Raw genomic sequence first — 19,620 nt, 5'->3', positions numbered from 1 at the left:
TAGAAAGCAAGAACGGAAAGGACTTCAGGCAGCACAGTCCCTCTGAGAGGCTCAGCCTGCCTTTCCTTGTCAGATGTTGCCAGAAGTGGGAGTGTAAAATACACCAAGGCAGTGGCCCTGTTTGCTATGGGATATAGATACCAACGTCAGCATGCATTTAAAAGTCAACAATATCTGAGTCTAGCAGCAAAGAACGAAAAGCAAGCTTAGCAACAGAGCAATAGAGGTGTCTGTAGCATTTGGACAGATGTTTTTTCATGTCGCCTCAGGTATAGCACTGTAGAAACAGCTTTGCAGACAGCACAGCCAACCTGCATTGAAGAGCGGGCAGCCGTGAAAGGTCAGTGACAGCAGCACCTCGTACTTAGCAAAGTAAAGCTTTCTGTCCATTCTGAAATATTTTGGTATCAAAAATCTCTTGCACTGTCATTTCAGTCTCTTATATTTATGACCTGCGGCAGCGCGAGCCCCCTCCTGCTGCCCAAGCAACAGTTGCCAGAGGCTCCGTACGAACCTCAGCATCAGCAACGCATCTGCTGGTATCTGGGCCAGATAACCTTTTCCTAAGGTTGTAAAAGTGGGACATCCAGACCAAAGAACCTTCAAGGTTTGGCTGCACCAAAGGCAGAATCTCAAGATCCTCCTAAAGAAGCCTTGAAAGTTAAAAAAAACATAAAATTTCAGAAAGAGCAGCTTTCAAACGATTCTATCAGAATTTTAGAGCACTCCCTGAATATCTTCATCACGTTTGCCTTAACCCAGCCTTGATGTAACACAGCCAAAAAAATGAAAGCCACCAAAAGTCATCTGCTGCAATATATATTTTAATTCAAAGTGAATCTTGACAGTAATACACCATAAATTCTTATTTTGACACTCACCAAAATAGTCACCTGGAAAACCCGCTTTTTGTGACAAAGTACAGAAGGCTTGGTCACATTTAAATCACTGAGAACTAGAAAGAAATACTATCGCAAACTGTAAGAGACATTACATCCATAAAAAATTTTCCCAGTCCTCATATTGTAATATTGCACAGTGCAATTGCTACATGGCGAACTAGTGTAGCATAGAAATCCAAAGCAAAAAAAAAAAAAAAGCCACAAGTCTACGAATTGTTAAACAGTAACAGTTCAAACTTATTAATCAAGTCTCTATCACTGGGTATTTCTAGAACAAGTCTTCCTACAGCTTGCAGTGTGATTTAACTTTTACTTAACACAAACCAAGTTCATTAGCAGTAAAACCAGAAAATTTAAAAATTAAAACCAAAAAAGTTAATACAGTAGCATATTTGACCAATAAAACACCCTGAAGTAAAGTTAAAAACTGAACACAAGAAAACTCATATAAAATCTTGCAAATTAAAGTAATATGCAGATATGCAATTCCATAGTCATGCAGTGTTTTATTTAAAAAAGGCATTAAAACGGTAACGTCTATAAATGCTTCTCAGAGGATGACTTTTTTCACAGAAAAGGCCCTCGCCCTGAAAGCTTTTTATTCTGCAGATGGGCCCCGGACACTTGCGACGGCAAGAGTCCGTTCTCTCAGAGTGTATTGCAGGATGGGGGGGGGGAAAAGTTACCTGGTATATTGAATTTAAGCTGTGGCAGGATCCCAAATATTCCGTGCTTTGAAATGCAGACATTTCTAAAGTTACAATACATAGAAAGAGCAGCAGATCTAACTTGGGGTGCACTTACAGCAACTTTTTCCTGCATACAATAGGACACTGTTGTGATATACAGATAATTGTGTCAATTTAACAAGCACGTTAGCTTAAAACCTTAAGCACAGTAAAAAGAAAGTACAGTAAATACATTAGACCTATGAAGATCCCCCTGGCCCCAGAAAAAAAATGCAGTATTTTTCTTTTGTTATCACAATACAAAATTCATTTACTCCACTTGCATTGGTGATTCTTGGTGTGTCCATTGCCTGCAATGGCGTGAGCACCAAAAAAACATCACTTCCCAACGCAAGGGGGTGAACAGAAAACTATCTGCTGGACCATATAGCACAAGTCTGAAGTGGTCAGGTGGATATCCAATTTGAGCATTTTCTTGACTCCCCTTATTTAGACTCTATATATGTCTTGTGATAAGATTTCAAATTCATCAGGATACTCCTAGTTGCTAATGTATACTTTATATACACACACTTGTACAAAATGCATAGAGTTAATTACTAAAAACACTGAAACTTTTGGGAAAAGTTAGGTTTCTTAATTTTCAGTGTGATTAAAAATGTACTGCTGGTATTTTTATTATTTTTTATGATCTAATACTGTTGTATTTTAGTTATTACTTAAAAAATAAATCAAATGTAGGCACATTTATTTCATTCAGACATTCATTAAATAAAACACTGCTTGTGTTAGTGGAGTAAAGAAAAAGATTACCAGTTATTAGCTTATTGACAGAGTTCAACTCAAATGCTTTGCGCTCTTATTCCAGTCAACATTGCAAGGATTGTATTCCAGATTTTGTTTTAAAAAAAGTTAAGTCAAGCCTGCAAGATGCAGCTTAAGTGTCTACACAATGCCAATATGAAAACATAAAAAAATTAAGTTACATCAATACATCCACTTATATGCAGTGATGAGCTCAAAGTTAATGGAGATAAAATACTGATGCAAATAACACACCCCAAAAAAACATATGCAATCATCTTCCATCATTTACAGTATAGTAGTTACGACACTTCAAACATGAAAACAAATTAAAAAAAAAAAGAAAACAACAAACAAACCCAAAACCCGGCTTCTATTTCATGTAATTAGACTTGTACAGAAATTAGAAGGCTAAGAAAGAACTAGTTAATTACCTAATTTCACAGCTATCTGAAGTGGCAATCATTATATAGCAGCTTATCTATGATACATTCAAGATAAATGATACGATTTATTACTTGCCCATAAGCTAAAACACAGCCTCAGCTTAATACCTTCTGTAAATCCCATCTCTACACTACAGTATACTTGAGGTCTATGAAAAAGTAGCTACCTTTTATAGGAAATGGATGATTAAGTCTTTGGTGCTGCAAAAGCAACTTCATTTGAACAAAACAAAAAACGAAAAGACACACTTCCTAAGGAAAAAAAAATGCAAAAAGCATGTAATTTACGTCCCTGACGGAATGTATTAAATAAACAAACACCCGCAACAGGCTAAAACAAATACTATAATGTAAAAAGACTAAAATCTCTCCCATGCATAAATGAAAGATTGCACACAAAGAACTCACATCTTTTCAAGCTTCAATAGTAAATATTCTGCTACTAGTTATTAAATACTGCATGGTTTGCTCAAGCTAAGATGAAACCACATCATGGATCAATGAGCACTTGGCTTTTTCTTTCATTAGCTAATCAGTCATGCCTATCGCACCTCTAAACATTTTATTATTTCCAATTAGACAAGCACTTTTAAAATAAAACTACTTAGGTTGTATTGCAGTTCAATTTACCAGTATGAAATACCGTGTTGTGTGTCACTACTCAATAGCTACTGAATCAACTCTTCTTAAACACTGCTAAAGTCTTGTCTTGAAGCTAGACCGTTCTGGGGGAAAAAAAAGACAGCAAAATTCGGCTACAGCAAAACATGCTGCCCTCTCAATAAGGAAAACACACCCAATACTAAAATCATACCACACAAAACCCAAAATGAGTATTACACTATCAAAAAATCAGCAGATCTGAATTTTTAAGTGCTGCAGTCCTCAACATTTATATATAAGTAATAACATTAACAACCTCAAATATTTAAGGCACTATGTGTGGGAACAGTTTACAATGCAGCTGAGATTATTAGGACAACAACATTTAAGAGCAATGTTTAGGCTTTTTTTTTTTTTTTCCCATGCAAAAGACACATGCAATGTGAAGAACAACAGCTCAACTTTTAGATAAGTGACTCAACATTTAAACACCAAGATACGCAATACAAACAAGTTACTTCCACACTGTACTGCTGACACATGTGCATCTGTTGCTCTAGTTCTGTACACTGAATGGCTTCCCAAATGTAGACGTGTCTTGCACTAGTTAGAAGGCAATTTTATAAAAAATAGCAGGAGCAAAACCAGATTTCTGCTCCCATAAGTCACCTGTCTAAAGTTACTATATAAGAAGATAACATGACCAAAGACAAGTTATACCAAATGTGCAAAACACATTAAAAGTGAGTTTTTTTTAAAGCTCAGAGTTGTTTAAATTGCACCCAAGTCTACATGATTCAAAAAAATAATTTTCCTGTTGTGCCATGGCTAATATTTAATAAATACCATGTTTCTTCTTAAATCAAACTTCTGTATCATTGAGCTTCCTCAATATACCGTGTTTGAGTTCTCACATGAATGGATACTGGCTGAGTTTTGTTGGACTCAGTGGAAATCCTGTGAAAGCAGGAGATGCTGCAATGTACGAATGCGGTGGAAAAATTGGTTTGTACTGAGTCTGATGAATGGTTGGGGAAGGTAAGAGACGGGGATTTATGCCAACTGGAACTTGGTGTACTATACCACTGGGATGAGAGAGATTGTACGTTGGGTGTTGTAACAATGGTCTTGAGGTACACGGCGAGGCAAGGAGGTGGGCAACAGGTGCAGCAGTACTAAGGGGTGCTGGCGACGGGTACGGAAGAATAGCAGGCTGTCCTCCGAGGTGGGTGCTTCCAGAGAGATGCGCGTGCATGGTAGTGTGATTGGGACTTCCTTGCGGAAGGGAGAAAGCGTGACCAGCAACGCTGGCTGGGATGTAAGCCTGCTGCCTCCGATGAGCATAGTTTCCATTCCACTCCTGCGGGCCAGATCCAAAGTGCTGAACCTGTCCACACACAGAAACAGGCAGGTCTTAATATTTCCGAGTATAAAAAAAAAAAGAGTTTGAAAAATGGAATAATGCACTAAAACTAGTCAACTTAAAAATCGAGAGAAATATAGAGACAGGAATAATTAAATGCTTAAACAAAAAAAATAATAGTAGCTATTTAGATAGTAGCACAGACAGGAAATCTGACAATAAGAGATGGTAAACAGAACACAAGTTATTTTAATGCTTTTTCAAAAATGAATTTAAAAAAAGAAAAAAGATAAAATGCCATGCTGGGCTGTTTTAACAGAAATACCATGTATCACATGAGCAAGGTGCTTATTCCACTCTACTCAGCACTGGCTTGGCATCAATTGGAAGTGCTGCATTCAGTTTGGGCACCATAATGAGGCACAAAGAGGACAAATAGGAGAGAAATTTTAGAGGAGAGCAGAAAAAATAATAAACGGATTGAAAATATCTGAGACAACTAGGCAAACAGAAGTCTAGGGCTATGATCACAGAAAGATGTGGCAATCGTTAACAGTTATAAAGAGAAGGACTAAAAATCAATTACTCCTGTTAAATGAGGCAGACTACAAACTACATAGGGCATCTACCAAAGAAGGAAGGATCAGCATAAATTTTTGTAATGAAAACAACGTTCTACACTTTCTGCCAAGAGGCTGAGGAGCTGCAGTCATTGAAGAGATTAAAAATTAATACTATGCTGATCATATTAAGGTTTGATTAGAATTAATTAAAGCAGTCCTTCTGCATAATTGTGCAGAAGGGGAGACTGTGTCACCCACCCACATGTTTCTTTCAACATAAACTATTCAAGTCATTAATGGTAAATCCTCTTATCTACACAAAGCATGCTTCCCATTTAAGTATTTAACTTTAAATTTAATATTTGCAGTTACTCTGCAAGACTTACACAGACAGGTACTGCTCTTAGATTAAATATACCTCCAAGTATCTAACCAAAAGCTTGATGCAGCTACAGCTCTAAATTAATTAATTAAAAGGGGCTTAAACTTGATGTCATATGTCAACTTCAGTTCTCAGCCACAGCAGACACATTTACTGTGTTGTTGGGTAACGATAAAAGTAGCTTTTAAATCAGTTTTGGGTATTTGCCAACACTGTGTTGAACTACCATCACAACCTCTTCCCCCCGCAGCTTCACTACCTGGCAGCAAAGGTAAGAAACAGTTGGGCTGGCTAAGCTCTACCTCGTCCTTGGATACTCCAGTTCCAAGCATTTTCATGCACACTGCTAACAGAACAAGGCTGAAATATAGCTATATTTTTTAACCGCACACGATGAGAACTTTAGCATCGGGATGCAGGGGAAAAAAAATTGCTAATGTATTTTTCATTTTGTTTCCTGCTTTGATTTTGTGTAGGCACTGATAATTTCCCCAGTGAGGCTTTTCTATCGTTTTTAAAAATAAATTGAGCTGCTTTAAGAAAATGACCAAAAGTGAAAGATACTTATGACTTGCCCAGTAAGTTGAAATCCATTTTTCAAGATTTGAACACTTCTGTAATCAAGCTGCTGAAAACCTGCAGTTGCCATTGACAGCAATTGAAATTGTGAGCATTCAGCATGTTTGGAACCTCAAGATAGAAAAATACTACTTAGATGTGAGTAAGTACACATACCTGACTGAAGTTTATATGTTGCTGATGGAATGCTGATGTCAGTTTTTGCTGACGGTTTCCTACAATAGAAGACTGGTTTATTCTTCCCAGGACAGACCGGCCCTTTTTCAGTGGCTGGCACGTAGCATCTTCCAAGATATTAATGAACAATGTTATTTATGTTTTTGTTGTCACTGTTCTCTTCTAACAGAAGTTAGACAGAGTTTCATTTGCTTCAGCATACAGGAAGAAATAATAAAATAATCCACTAATTTCAAAAGATACCAAAATTTAGAAGCATCTATTACAGACGAGCAGTTATACAAGTAGGTAGAAATCTTCATATGCATGGCTATTGAATAAATATTCAAATTCCTATTCTTATCTGATGGTATAGAAAGAAAAAATCCACCTGAACTTACCTGTATTCACCATCTGTTCATCGAGATGTAACCTGTTTTCAAGCCTCATTGGTGGTACCACTACAGTGCAAACAGCTGATTTGGCTTCAGGATTAACGGATGCTCTTGTTTCCTTATTTTTATTGGTATTAGCTACGAAGCCATTTTCCACAAATGGGCTGTCGTGTCCTGAAGAGTCCGAGGCTGGGGAACCATCCACTGTATCGCATCCACTTTCCTGTTCATCATCTGACATACTATCAAAAAAATAAAAAGTATTTACATGGAAACACATACATTTTCACAAAACAGATGCGTTTTATTAGATTACCTCATAAAATTTATGGAAGTGAAGCTACTCAAAGGTGGATTAAAATGTTACATTTTAATTGTACGAAGACAGACATTTGGATGGCAGGTCAATATTCGAACTCATTCTATCCATAAATTGCAAGGCTCGGAGCAAGGAGATAACTTCTACATAAAGACTTAGATGTGTAACCCAACTTGCACCCACTTTGTGATTACTTTTTAAATAATCTTGTACTTACAAGCCACTCAAAATTTAGATTATTCAGTCAAATAAAAGGTTATTTTGTTTCTTCCTGAATCAAAACATAAAAGGTCTCTTGATGGTTATTATGCTAGGAAATGAGAACATACCAATCTAATTTCCTTCTAGACATCAGCCACATCCCAGAGTCGGCAAAAAGCCATCCCTGGGGCCTGGGAAAGTCAGGATGGGATAGAGCGTGCTGAGGAAGCAGCCTGCACAGCAGCAGGAGCTCCCTCTCATCCTCATATCAACCACCAGCAGCTACACTAGACCTTATCTACTGAAAAACTGGGTCTCTCTGAAGCTGCTCCAGAGAGCACTGCCTGCACGTGACCAACAGATTTTTTTTTTATTTTTTTTTTCAGCTGTAGATTAAAGAGACAAATGCAACCCTCTGTTTACGCAGCAGCTATTTTGGCATTTGTGGTCTGTGAAATCCAAGTGGTGCAAACTCATTTATTCAACCACTGCTTTCACCAAAGCAGCTGGATGGGAGCAGTGGAGAAACCAGCTCATCATCATCATAATAATAGCCTTTGATAACATTTATTGAAGCTCCATGCTCGTATCAGAAGAAGAAAAGGCTGAGAAGATGGTAAATGCTGCCAGAAGCAAGACCAGAGTTCAATCCGTGGAACCAAAACCGAATTAACTTTTAGGCAGCAAATAGTAAACAACCTGGGAAACTCATTTACAATGAGGTATACCACCAGCAAACACATTCATCTCATTTACGTATACACTGTTACACAAGCAAAAGGTACATCACAGACATATCGCTAATAACAAAAAAGAAATTTAACTAGTCCTCTAACAGGGACTGTGCCAGGTATGGGTTATATAGATGGCTAGATGCATCCTTCACTGAACGGACCTAAAATGAATGGTATGGGGGTGATGAATAATTAAGCGTAGATGCCACCAAAGTTCCCAGTTAGGGAGGATGGACATGAGAATTAAGAATTTCTATCAACTAGAAAAACATGAAAACCCCAGTTTATATCAAAACTTGTTGGAATACACATTCAACACATGCAAGAAATGGCAGTGAATTCACTAACCCCTAAACATATGGTTAAGTCCTTTGGTGATTTTATAGCTAATGTAACATGTCCTTATAGCATGGTAAATAAATTAAGACAATACAAATAAAACCATTTATAACATTTATATTTTTATGAAAAGTACTTTGACACTACGAGGACCAGCACAAAAACCTGAAGTCTCAGTCAAGAGAGCTAGGTAATTCTGAATAGTTTATTAAGTAACAAACAGTGATAACTGTGCCAGCGACTAAGCAATTAATTGTATTTCTATATTCTTAACTTTTGATTCAAGTTACTAATTGTGCGACAATGTAAGTTAAATGCTAGTGAAACCTGAATCTGACGTGCTCCTCTGCTATCGACATAAAGTTGACTCACAGAGGGGAACTGTATTACAGGTCAGTTCCTTGCAATTCAGTGAAAACACTAAAATCAAGCAGTCTTTATAAAAACTTGTCTGAAGTTTTGAATGTTCTGATATTAAATAAAAGCATAAGCAGGACTGACAGTGTTAACTATAAACTGGTAAGAATACCTGATGCCTCCCAGTATAAAACGTGTCTTGTCACCTAAATCTTTACTAAAATTTACCTATTTGAATTTAAATTCTTCAAATGCGTCTAGTTATTTTCTTGTTTTACTGTTAGAAGTGACAAACACTTGAAAACAGGATGAGGGAAATCTACCTGGTTTGGTCCATCTCTGTAACTCTAGCAACTTTTTATTTTAATATCGTCAAAGTCTCAGAAATGGCAGAAATTTGTCTGGGATTATCTTCCACATCAAGTTAATCTCAAAAAAATGAAAACTCTATCCATGTGCTACATGACTGTACTTCTGCTATTGGATCTAGCAGTTGTGTCTGCAGAATGAGTTGAATCAGTTTAGTAACTTAATAGAAAACTAATCCACCCAAAAAAAACATGTGACTGGATTAAGCATAACACCAAGCTGCATCTTGAGTAAACAAAGCTTTTCCTCTTGTCCTAGCACTCACCGTATGATACACGTCTTGTCCTTAACAATACACCTTCCCAGCCCTGGCAGCACAAAGAATAACAACGCACCCCACCTTTCAGTGTATTCAGCGTCCAGTGCCGCAGAGATTTGGTCACTAAAGATTTCAGGCCCTACAGGATACCAAATGGATGTCAAAGTTGTTTATGCACAAGTTTTTGGGGTGGTTTTTGGTTTTGGTTGGGTTTGTTGGTTTGGGGGTTTTTTTGTTGGTTTTTTTTTTTATAGAAAAAGGATTGTGTTTATATTAACAAAATAATTTATATAGATAAATTATCCATTAAAAGCATCATTAAATCAGGCTGCCCAAAATTTAAAGCATATAAAACTGCCTGCACAGACCAGCAGTTCCATTGCCTTGTCAATACATGTTGTGATGGAATCTTTAATTACTTAAAACGAACCTTTTTTTTTTTTCATCAAGACTTCAATTTTACTCATTTTGCACAACAAAACTGCTCTGAGTTTGAATCACCGTCTTCTATATAGAAAGCTATTCTACAGAAAATAGGAAGTGAACTGTAGAATAAAAATGAAAGAATTGGTCAAGCCTATGGCAGCTTCAGGTTGCTTGAAAAAAAACTAACTGCATCCCTAGGTCACAAAATTTCTATGGGATATTGGGTAAATCATATTAAAACCAAACTTCTCACCAATACCAGCAACTACATATCTCAAATATTTCTTGGTTCATAAACTCATATCCAGGAACCTGATTTGTAGAAGTGCCACAAGTAGCTACAATTAAAATTTCAACATATTAGCACCAGAAGGGCAGGGACTGAAATAAGAGGAAAAGCCATCGGCAGGTGTCCCAGCCAGAACATCCCAAGCCAGTGGGAAATTCTGACTGTGTCACAGGTCTGTATTTGAAGGCGACACACAGAAGCTCTCAGGTACTGCAGAAAAAAAATGCCATAAAACAGTTCAGCTTTACGTTGAATATTTTTGTAAGAGTGAATTTTGACTAATGTGCAAAAATGAAGGCTTAAGCTACACAGCAAGCAGCGAAGATTAAAATATTTAAAAGCTGCTCATATGAACAGTGTTCACATAAGTGAGGCTTATGTTTGATAGAAGAAAAAAAGGCATCAATGTCATTAAAGTTTACAGCACAAGACACACAATGGGAGAACAAGAGGGTGCAAAAATTAATCTGGTAACTTTCTGTCACATCCTACTGTGGCTTGCTTGATTTTACAGCCTTGGAAGATTATTGTTTGAAAGAAAGTTGTGTGCAACATGTTTATATTTTCCATGTAAACAGCATTTATTCACTATTAATGAAAACTTCCAGTGTAGCTAGACAGATCTGTTAGGAACGATAAAAGAACAGTCTATGCTGTGCAACTGTAGGCCAGTAAATTAATTTTTAAATACATAATTTAGCCTCAGCAGATGGTAACGTAACAGAACTTTTGCATTTTTTAGTATAAACCGAGTCTGCTATATACCAGGATGTTTTTATTGAAAGGAGCGCAACTTTTTACCTGTTGGATCTCTTGCAAGGAGATGGACTAGACTGTCCCGAGGAGCTGGTACTCAGCGTGCTGTCCGGACTGCTGAGGGAGCACACGCGGTCGATGTTCAGGGTGTTCTGGCAAGCTTCACAGTCCAGGCTACCTTTACACCTACACACAAAAAGAAAGTGAGCAAACACACCGTCTCTCATTCGTTCTTTCGTACACCACCAACTTAGGTGTAATTACAGAATAAAAAAGGGTCAAAGATTAGAAAAGGCCCCTTGAATGTACATTAATACCCAATTCCCTGTTTCTTTTACATCCAAAACAGACTTGAAACCTTTTCAGTGTTCCTTCGGAAATTCTAGACTAAATAAGCATTTTTTAAAACCTGCTAAATGAATAAATTTTTTACTAAGTCATTACTAAACCAAGTAGATGAAAGATTTTACTACAACAGTTCAGAAGCTTGAAACTTCTGACAAAGTTTAAACTTAAAATACAAGTTCCTCCAGTTCAGAATCATTAGAAGTAAAAAATAATAATAATAATAAAAAAAAAAAAATCGAACAAACATTAAACTTTTAAGTCCCCATTTAAAATGATAGCCGCTGCTTTGATAGCTTTGTGAAAAAAAAAAAAAAAAATCCTTTGGGGGACCATACTCAGTATCTGCTTTTATATCCCAATGCATATCTTTTCATACCATTAGAGAAGTATTTTTTATCCATAGATATGTAATGTTATCTACTGGATGCTACTGCTAGAATGGTAACATTGATTATACAAAGCCAGAAGACTCATCTTCACAAACAAACAGGGTATGACAGTACAAAGACAAAAAGTAGTATGTTGGACCTAAAAATATTCTGCTTTGGAAATGCCTAATGTATACAGGTTAATGAGGCAGACTTTTTAAAGTATTTTTCACTTTCAAATAATACACTGCTACAGAGTTAACTTCTTAGTTAAATTTGATAAGAAAGGCATTTGTCTTTTTTTGACTCTGATTCAACAAACACTTAGCTACGCTAAGACAGCTATATTTAAGTAAAATCTTAATATAAGTAAACATCAATTCTTACTCTCTCAGGGAATGCGTTTGTCCTATTTCATCTTCATCTGTGTCACTGCTGATGGTGATCACGCTGACTGCTGGGCTAGGGGAACCGGCAATGAAGATTGCCTGGCGTTGTTTGGTTGAAAGAGATGAATCAGGGTCCAGCCTGACCGATGCTTCGCAACAGTTACTTTCCTGTCCTTCTGAGTTAAGATTGTCCTGTGCTTCTATACAACTTATTCTCTTTACAGCCTTCAGGTTAAGTATCTTTGGAGATAGAAAGGTTGTATTTTGGATATTGGTATTCTGTAACACATTGCTCCTGTGAAGAAAACACACCGTTTGACATTTAGCGACTCTCTACCAGCAGACCTGAAAACTACTATTTTCAACAAAACCAAAGCAAGCGATACAGGGTAAAACACCAATGTCCTAAATGAATACGAAGAAAAACATGAAACAGTAAACACAGTCATAAACACTCGGCATAAATGATTTCAGATATTAATTAAGAAAATCCAAAATACATAGTATCTAAGACTAAAATTTTCAACAACACTGAATACAATAGATTGAAAATCCCATTTTTCTTATAAAGGAAAAAAGTAAACTAAAATCTCATTTGTGCAAAAAAACCCAAGCAAACAAAACCTGGCCAGATTTCCTGCAAAGATCCTCCCCAAGAACAAAAGCTGGTAGCCTCCAGATTAAGTCCTTGCTTAATACGCGACTGCTGACATCACCTTTCGCAACCCTGGCTTTCCCCTTTATCAAGCATCCCACACCTTTGCAAATACTTTGTATGGCAGTGGGCCACAGTTTCTCTACCAAGCAGCTAAAGTATTTTGGGCTACCAGTGAAAGCAAGTCTATTCTTAAGACGATGGTTAAGGCATACTACAACCCTGTTATATAGGATCTCTTTATTTTTAGTTGCCTAAACCAGATAGATCCTCATGCATGTAAACTTAGGAAAATCTCATTAGAGCAACCTCAATACACTCTTATACCTTCCCAAAGGCTATAAAGAGAACTTTGTTATCATGATGGGCACATACTAATCAACAGGAACTAAAACCTCTTAACTATTGTAAATATTTTTTCCATCTAGTATGTGTTACTGAAATAACATTGAAGACTTAGGGCAGAGAGGATAAATTTTCCCAAAAGATTGTTTAAGTACAAGTGTTACTAACAAACATGCCACTTTTACAGGCTATTCCCCTGCCCACTGAACAGCAGCTGCAGACACACTATATTTGAATGTTAGAAGTATTCTACCAACCTGTTCTGACACAGTTTGTTCCTCTTGGTAGCTGCAGGCTGAGGCCAGACAACATGTGCAATGCCCACGCTGATCGGCTGAGGGGCAGACAGGGTTATCTGATGTGTTAGAAGAGGGTGCGGTATCACTGAATTGTAATGGGTGCCCTGGGTAATCATCTTCCTGAGGAAAAGTAAAGGAAGTTTTATATTGCAAGCCAGCTGCATCAGCATCCATCGCTCTCGTTAAATCATCTTGTTAAACCATTCAGGTGCTGCACAAAAATCTGCAGACTTACCCCCAGTCTCCAAGCCTCTGTGGGCCAGCCACAGGATCAGAGGCCAGAGATGTTGCAGGAGCTGCCACCGGCGCTACTTGCTGCCACGCAGGAACCAGTATTTGCTGCGTCTGATTCGACCACGTCTGTTGGGAAGCAGAGAAGATTTCGTGACACAGGGAACGGCTGAACTTAAATTAGCCACTTGTAGCTCAGCGCAAAACGGAAGAGGCACTGCAACAGAACTCTACAGGGCAAAAATATTTACTAACTAATAATAAAACAAATAAGATTTTACTTTGAAAGTAAGCCAACCTGAGAAAGGATCCCTGCTCGAATCTGTAGTGGCTGAATTGCGTGGGCTTGGGTCACCAGTGGAACTGCATTATCCACCCTCAGGGAGAAACTGGTGGGTTTACTATGGTTTGTAGGAATTCCTAGCAGGGAGAAAAAAAACATACCCAAGCTTTAAGCAACACACCAGTCTTGCATACATTTTCTGCGTAAAATGAAAACAAAGGATAATTTCATAACGCTTTCCTAATTTTTCTTGATGTGTTTATGATCTAATTCCATAATTTAGACCTTCAAGCCAAATTTTAAAAACACCTAAAAGATTTTGTGCGCCATTACTTATCTACACAAATATTTGATGCTGTAATTTCCAGAAAGAACTGCCAATATCCGCTCTTTGGACACAGACTACTAGAAAGCAGAATGACTTTGGCAGAAAGTTCTGCAAAACTAAGCATTTACTTTTATCACAAGCTACATTAGAAGTATTTGAAAGGAAGCAGAGAAAAGTCAACAGACCAGAGTTTCAAAGCTTCTCACAATCGACTCCTGCACATCTCGTGTGCTCTGGATTTCCAGCTAGCTAAAACCCGTTCCTCTTAGCTTTTATAGCTGGCAATGCCACATGTCTAATACCCCTATTTGTTACCATCTCCTTTGCAGGAAACAATGTAAAATTTTCTGTGTATGCCATCAAATATTTGTGGTAGAATCCATAATCCTATTCATCCCTTCATCAAAATAATGTAAACCACAGCACTGTTGGAATACTACAACGGCCTAATAGGAAAAAGATGCATCTTGTGCCCTGTACAGATTTCATTATTGCCACAGGAAACTAAGAGATGCATAGCAATGCTGCAATGTTTATTACCAATGATAATTTTTTACATAGTCATGTTCAACTAAAATAAGAAAGGAATTATTTTTTTCAACAGATATTGCAACAGAACAGCTATGCTAGATAAAAATACTGGCTAGGCAAATACACTAATTTCATCTTCCAACTGCACTTTGCATCTTGTGCTTTAGTCAAAGGCTAAGCAATGGGTTTCAGAGGTAACTACTAAAGAACTACTAAAGTTTAAAAGTGTGTGTGAGTGTTTTTAAAATCTTTACAATAAAGGATGAAAGAGTATCTTCATCTGACGTAATTATCTCACGTGATAACACAATACTAAGTTATAACCATGCAGTCCAAAGCTTTTGATTCTGAAAAGCTATTGACTTTTTTTTTTTTTTTTCCACACATCCATCTAGAGCAGCAACATCTTAACTCTGCCAGAAGTAGCGAGCGTTAGCACTTCAGATATTCAACAGAGCAGCCGAGCAGGGAACCTTGAAGCAGTGCCAGATACCATTAATATCCCTTTCCCTCTGTGCCAGCAACTCAACTTGTAACCTATGTGATGAAAACAATATATTCCCTTCATTCAAGCTGTAGTAGAATTTACGTTTAGAAATTTATCATCATACTAAGAATACAGTATACAGATCACAGATAAAAGTATTTGCCCGTACTGTTTCCTTTTCAATAATCACTTTATTCATCTGAGTATAATGAAAACAGTAGGTTTTTTAAATTATGGAGTATGTAATTGTGTAAAGTATATATATAAAATTAAATAAGAAATTACCTAACCATTCTAAGTCTGCAGAAGGAAACCTGGGTGAAGCTATATATTTAGCTCATACAGCCTCTGACACTCTGCAGGGTGAACACCTGGAGCTTTCTTAAGTCTCTGGAACCCAAGATTGATGCAGCAGCCACAAATAACATTACCGATGAAGTCTGCGGTATTTGTCTTTATCTAAATAGATGAAGACTTCCTGGGCAAGTTTAGCTTACAAGTGTTTTGGGTTTTTTTCCAGAGTGACTCCAGTGGGACTTCTAGAACTTCAAAACGCAGAAGGAGAACCAAGTAGGAGTTTGAAAGTCATTCTTTAAAAAACTTATTTCCTATAAACACCGTCATTTCAAGATCTGATCTTAACATGACACTGAACATTACCAAGACTGAAAAACTGCATCTTTGGTGGTGAAGACTATAACCAAGCTAAGTTAATAAGCAAACAATATAAACTATCTTTCCCTCCTCATAAACGACTATTGCTAGGGTAAGAAAGGCTGTTTTTTCATCAGCTCCTCCCCGAGCAGCCCATTATAAACAGAAAAAGTTTTGCTTGATATGTTCCAAGATCTAAATGAAGTTTTAAAGACTTCTCCAAAAAATACTACTACCTACATTTCATGATGCAAATGCATTTGTTTAGGGAAACAGGGGTCAGCTGTATTACCATGTACCCTTCTAGAGATGCATATGCTCATTTGGTTGTTATCTATACTGCAGAAATACTCCTGTGCTAGCATCTCCACCTCACAGCCTTCCAAATGTTTCCGAGAACTGAACCCTCAGCCAGTTATTTCTTTCGAGAAATACAAAATTGTATGCTTAAATCAATCTCATCCTTTATAATACACGAGAGTTCAGCCAAGCTGCCCTTTCCTCCTCGCAGCATGATGCAATAAAAACTCCCAAAGATTTAGTTATGTGCTTTTCAGCCATCGGAAAGCTGCGGCAGTTCTGTCCAGCTGTCCTGTTTCATCATAACCACAGGACAGTAAATGTGACACTGTGTACACAGGGCAGCTACATCCTTAAAAGAAGCCCCAAGTTTCCAGATGTTTACTTAACTATTTGTTTGGAAGTTAACGAAAAAAACCCCAACTTTATTATCCAGGCAGATTTATCAAAAGAACTGTTGTATTTTCTTATCCTTTTTCCTAGGATACCCTTGGGATGTAGTTGGGGCAAAAAACGGTGAGGGAGAACAAACCAAAAAAACCCCCAAACCTGAAAAAAACAAACAAAGCTACAAAAAAGAACAATCAATCAAACCCTTACATATGACCATCAAAAAAGAAAAAAGAATGCAACATCAAAAAATGCCGGTACTCCCTTCAGCTTTGTTTCCTCTCAAACTTTATTTTGGAATACTCTTTTGCTTCAGCTTTCACATAGTGTCCCTCTCTTTTATTCAATATGTGTATCTGTGTATATATATCCGTATACGCAGATGGACTCTGTACTGCTTAAATGGTTTTCTGCTGATGCTGATTTGCTATTTCTTTCAAATAGGAGCAATGTATCTGGATCTGACTAACATGCTGATTTTTTAATGACACAATTAAGCTCTTTTAAATATATAGCTCACATGGATATAATGAGGAAACTTAAATACTGCTAACAGGCAGACAGTAACGTTCCTATTTTAGGAACTGTAACAATTACAGTTAAACGTACCTTGAATAGTTGGAGGACATATAATCAATGCCTGTTGGAAAACATCACCGCAACCAAACTGAGCAGTTCCTGCCTGCAGTGGTATCCCTTGGTGCAAAACTGAATGGGCAGATGCAGTTAATGCCTATGGGAACAGATTTAATCCAGACAATGTTAGAACTGTGAATCTAGACCTCTCACACACTTCTCCCTCCAGCTTAAATAACGAACAACGGCAAGAATTTAGGAAAATTACAATTTCAAATGCATTTCAGAGGAAGCGGTCCCGTTTGGCCACTGGAGGGCACTGGGATACAGCAAGGCTTGCTGCGGCAGTCCCGGTTTGGAACTTAATTTTGAAACTTGCTGAATTCTAAATGGTTTGTTTCAGAAAACACTGGGGGAAAAATGACAGTAAAAGGCAGAAGATTTTGTCACTTAGTGGATGCACTTTTCTTCAGTTATGAAATTAATTAGAGAAACTGCATTAACTGAATTTATAATTTTAAAAAGAAAAAAAAAAATTACCTGACTTCTTACTGGACCAATTTTGGTAAAGCTCGCGGTCAGGTTGGCTGCATTGCCTGAGGCAACTGGTCTCATAAGTGATGTTTTATTGCGATTACTTAAGTCATACAAATTTGATCTGCATTTGCAAATATCCATGATATGAAAACAGGACTTCACTCTATCAAAACCAGAAAATAAATTGCTTTAATTAGAATTTCATGTTGTTCAACGAATAAAACAATTCCCCAGAATAAGATAAAAAAGCCCAAAGCCCACATCTCCTGGTTTCACAGGATGGCATCATACACAGAAGTAGAAAAACTCCTACTATTACTATTTTCACATCAAGCCTTTGTAATGCACATTTTAAAATACAAAAAAAAAAAAAAAAAATCCTGTTTCCTGCTCCTTGCAACTAACATCATTTTCTAACAACTGCATACAAGCAGGAGGGATAGTAAACGAAATGGATGGAAAGCTCTTTCTTTCAGTGAAATGTTTGCCCCTTAGGAAATCCACAGTGAAATACACAAGTCCAGAACTGCAAGAAAACATTCAATATATTCCACATTAACCAATGCATAAAAGATGTCCCAGATGTTCACCTCAAGAGGGAATGCCTACCCTAGCTGTCGGTGACCGACAGAAACTAAGGCTCTTCATACTTCCAAAAATCAAGCCCAAATTTCTGCACTGCTGGAATTTTAACAGCCAAGTATAAAAACAAGAACTCAGAAATCTCTTGCTCTAGACATTACTTTTCAGAAAAACACACAGATGTTCAGTTTCCTTGACCAAACAGATGTATCTAATATTGCAATCACTTGAAAGAACTAAGATGTTACAAAAATGCCAAAAGATCCTTCTGTCTGATAGCAGAAGAAACACCACTGTTATACACATGAATCACTACAACAGAGATTTTAAAAAAATAACTATGTTTTTGTGTGTTACATACTGGTTGCTATGAGGAAAATCAAGGAGGTGCTTCATGGTAACGAAAGAATGGTTCAGGGTCTCAGCTGGAGTGATTCGTAAATCAGCATCGATGAGCAACATTTTCTTCAACAGACTGACAAATTCCCTCCTATCTGCCTTCTCTGCCAACAGGTCACTTCCTTCCAAATCCATCACCATGTTCACCTGGCATTGAACAGAACAGTCAGGCAGTAGACACGCATATTAGTTTAACTCTTTCCGATACTGCTTTCTGCTATAAAATAGTAATATTCAATGATTTTATCATGTGAGGCATGATGAATTTGCTAGCTTATCCCAGTACAGTTGGCCTGGAATCGGTGACTTTTTTTCTGCACACACACTACCCCCCCCCCTTGCACCCTCCCCAGCTAAAATCCCCTGAAAGCTTTATTCCAGTTTGGGACTTGGAATTTAAGTAATAAAATTTGGGATAAAGATCTTTATACGGACTAATTTAAACTACAGAAGTAATTTTCAAAAAACAATTTCAAACAAGTATTAATGCCAATCTTGCAAAAATATTTGATTCTTTTTTAGGATATGGAAGAGAATGAAAAATTTCGTTTTGTTATTGACTAGGGAGTTATAAAGATAAAGAAAAGTGAGGAAACAGTCATGTGTTTAAAAAAAAAAAGGAAAAAAAAGAATTATACTGAGAATTATATTGTTAAGACAGCAGAATTATACTGGAAATTGTATAGTTAAGATAGCAGGATCCACATGTGTTCTTTTTTTACCCAGAATGGCAGATAAGGTAAAAGAGAAAGTATGCATTATACAGAAAATTAAAGGGTTCTCCCACCACATGGACAAATACGTAACTTGTCATGCACAAGCAATGACAAAGGAAGATCTTTAGAGGAAGCACAAAGGGCTGACGCAGCTAGACATTTTCCTCAGAGCAACATACACAGAGAAGAATGGATATGACTGACACATGATAAATAATATTCCAAAAGATGTTTATTTCAAAACTACTAAAATCACCAGTCATTCCCACAC

At 37.2% G+C, this 19,620-nt stretch overlaps 1 protein-coding gene across 5 annotated transcripts in view; it reads right to left on the bottom strand.

The window, feature by feature from the left end:
• Window positions 1–806: 806 nt before the first annotated feature.
• Window positions 807–19,620, bottom strand: part of HIPK3 (homeodomain interacting protein kinase 3) — a 113,678-nt gene continuing 94,864 nt past the window's right edge. For all 5 annotated transcript variants that reach the window (XM_080405843.1, XM_080405842.1, XM_080405844.1 and 2 more), the window contains exons 6-16: window positions 18,596–18,780; window positions 17,656–17,815; window positions 17,149–17,272; window positions 13,865–13,986; window positions 13,571–13,695; window positions 13,294–13,455; window positions 12,035–12,331; window positions 10,977–11,117; window positions 6,889–7,124; window positions 6,488–6,615; window positions 807–4,831 (exon numbers count right to left, since the gene is read on the bottom strand). In XM_080405843.1, coding sequence (XP_080261969.1) covers window positions 4,355–4,831; window positions 6,488–6,615; window positions 6,889–7,124; window positions 10,977–11,117; window positions 12,035–12,331; window positions 13,294–13,455; window positions 13,571–13,695; window positions 13,865–13,986; window positions 17,149–17,272; window positions 17,656–17,815; window positions 18,596–18,780 — 2,157 coding nt within the window. In that variant the 3' untranslated portion in view covers window positions 807–4,354. The remainder of the gene's footprint in view (window positions 4,832–6,487; window positions 6,616–6,888; window positions 7,125–10,976; window positions 11,118–12,034; window positions 12,332–13,293; window positions 13,456–13,570; window positions 13,696–13,864; window positions 13,987–17,148; window positions 17,273–17,655; window positions 17,816–18,595; window positions 18,781–19,620) is intronic.

Source organism: Falco punctatus, assembly GCF_963210335.1.
Source record: "Falco punctatus genome assembly, chromosome: 10".
NCBI lineage: Eukaryota > Metazoa > Chordata > Aves > Falconiformes > Falconidae > Falco > Falco punctatus.
Note: the sequence above shows the minus strand (reverse complement) of the source record. Positions and strands in the feature narration are given on the sequence as shown.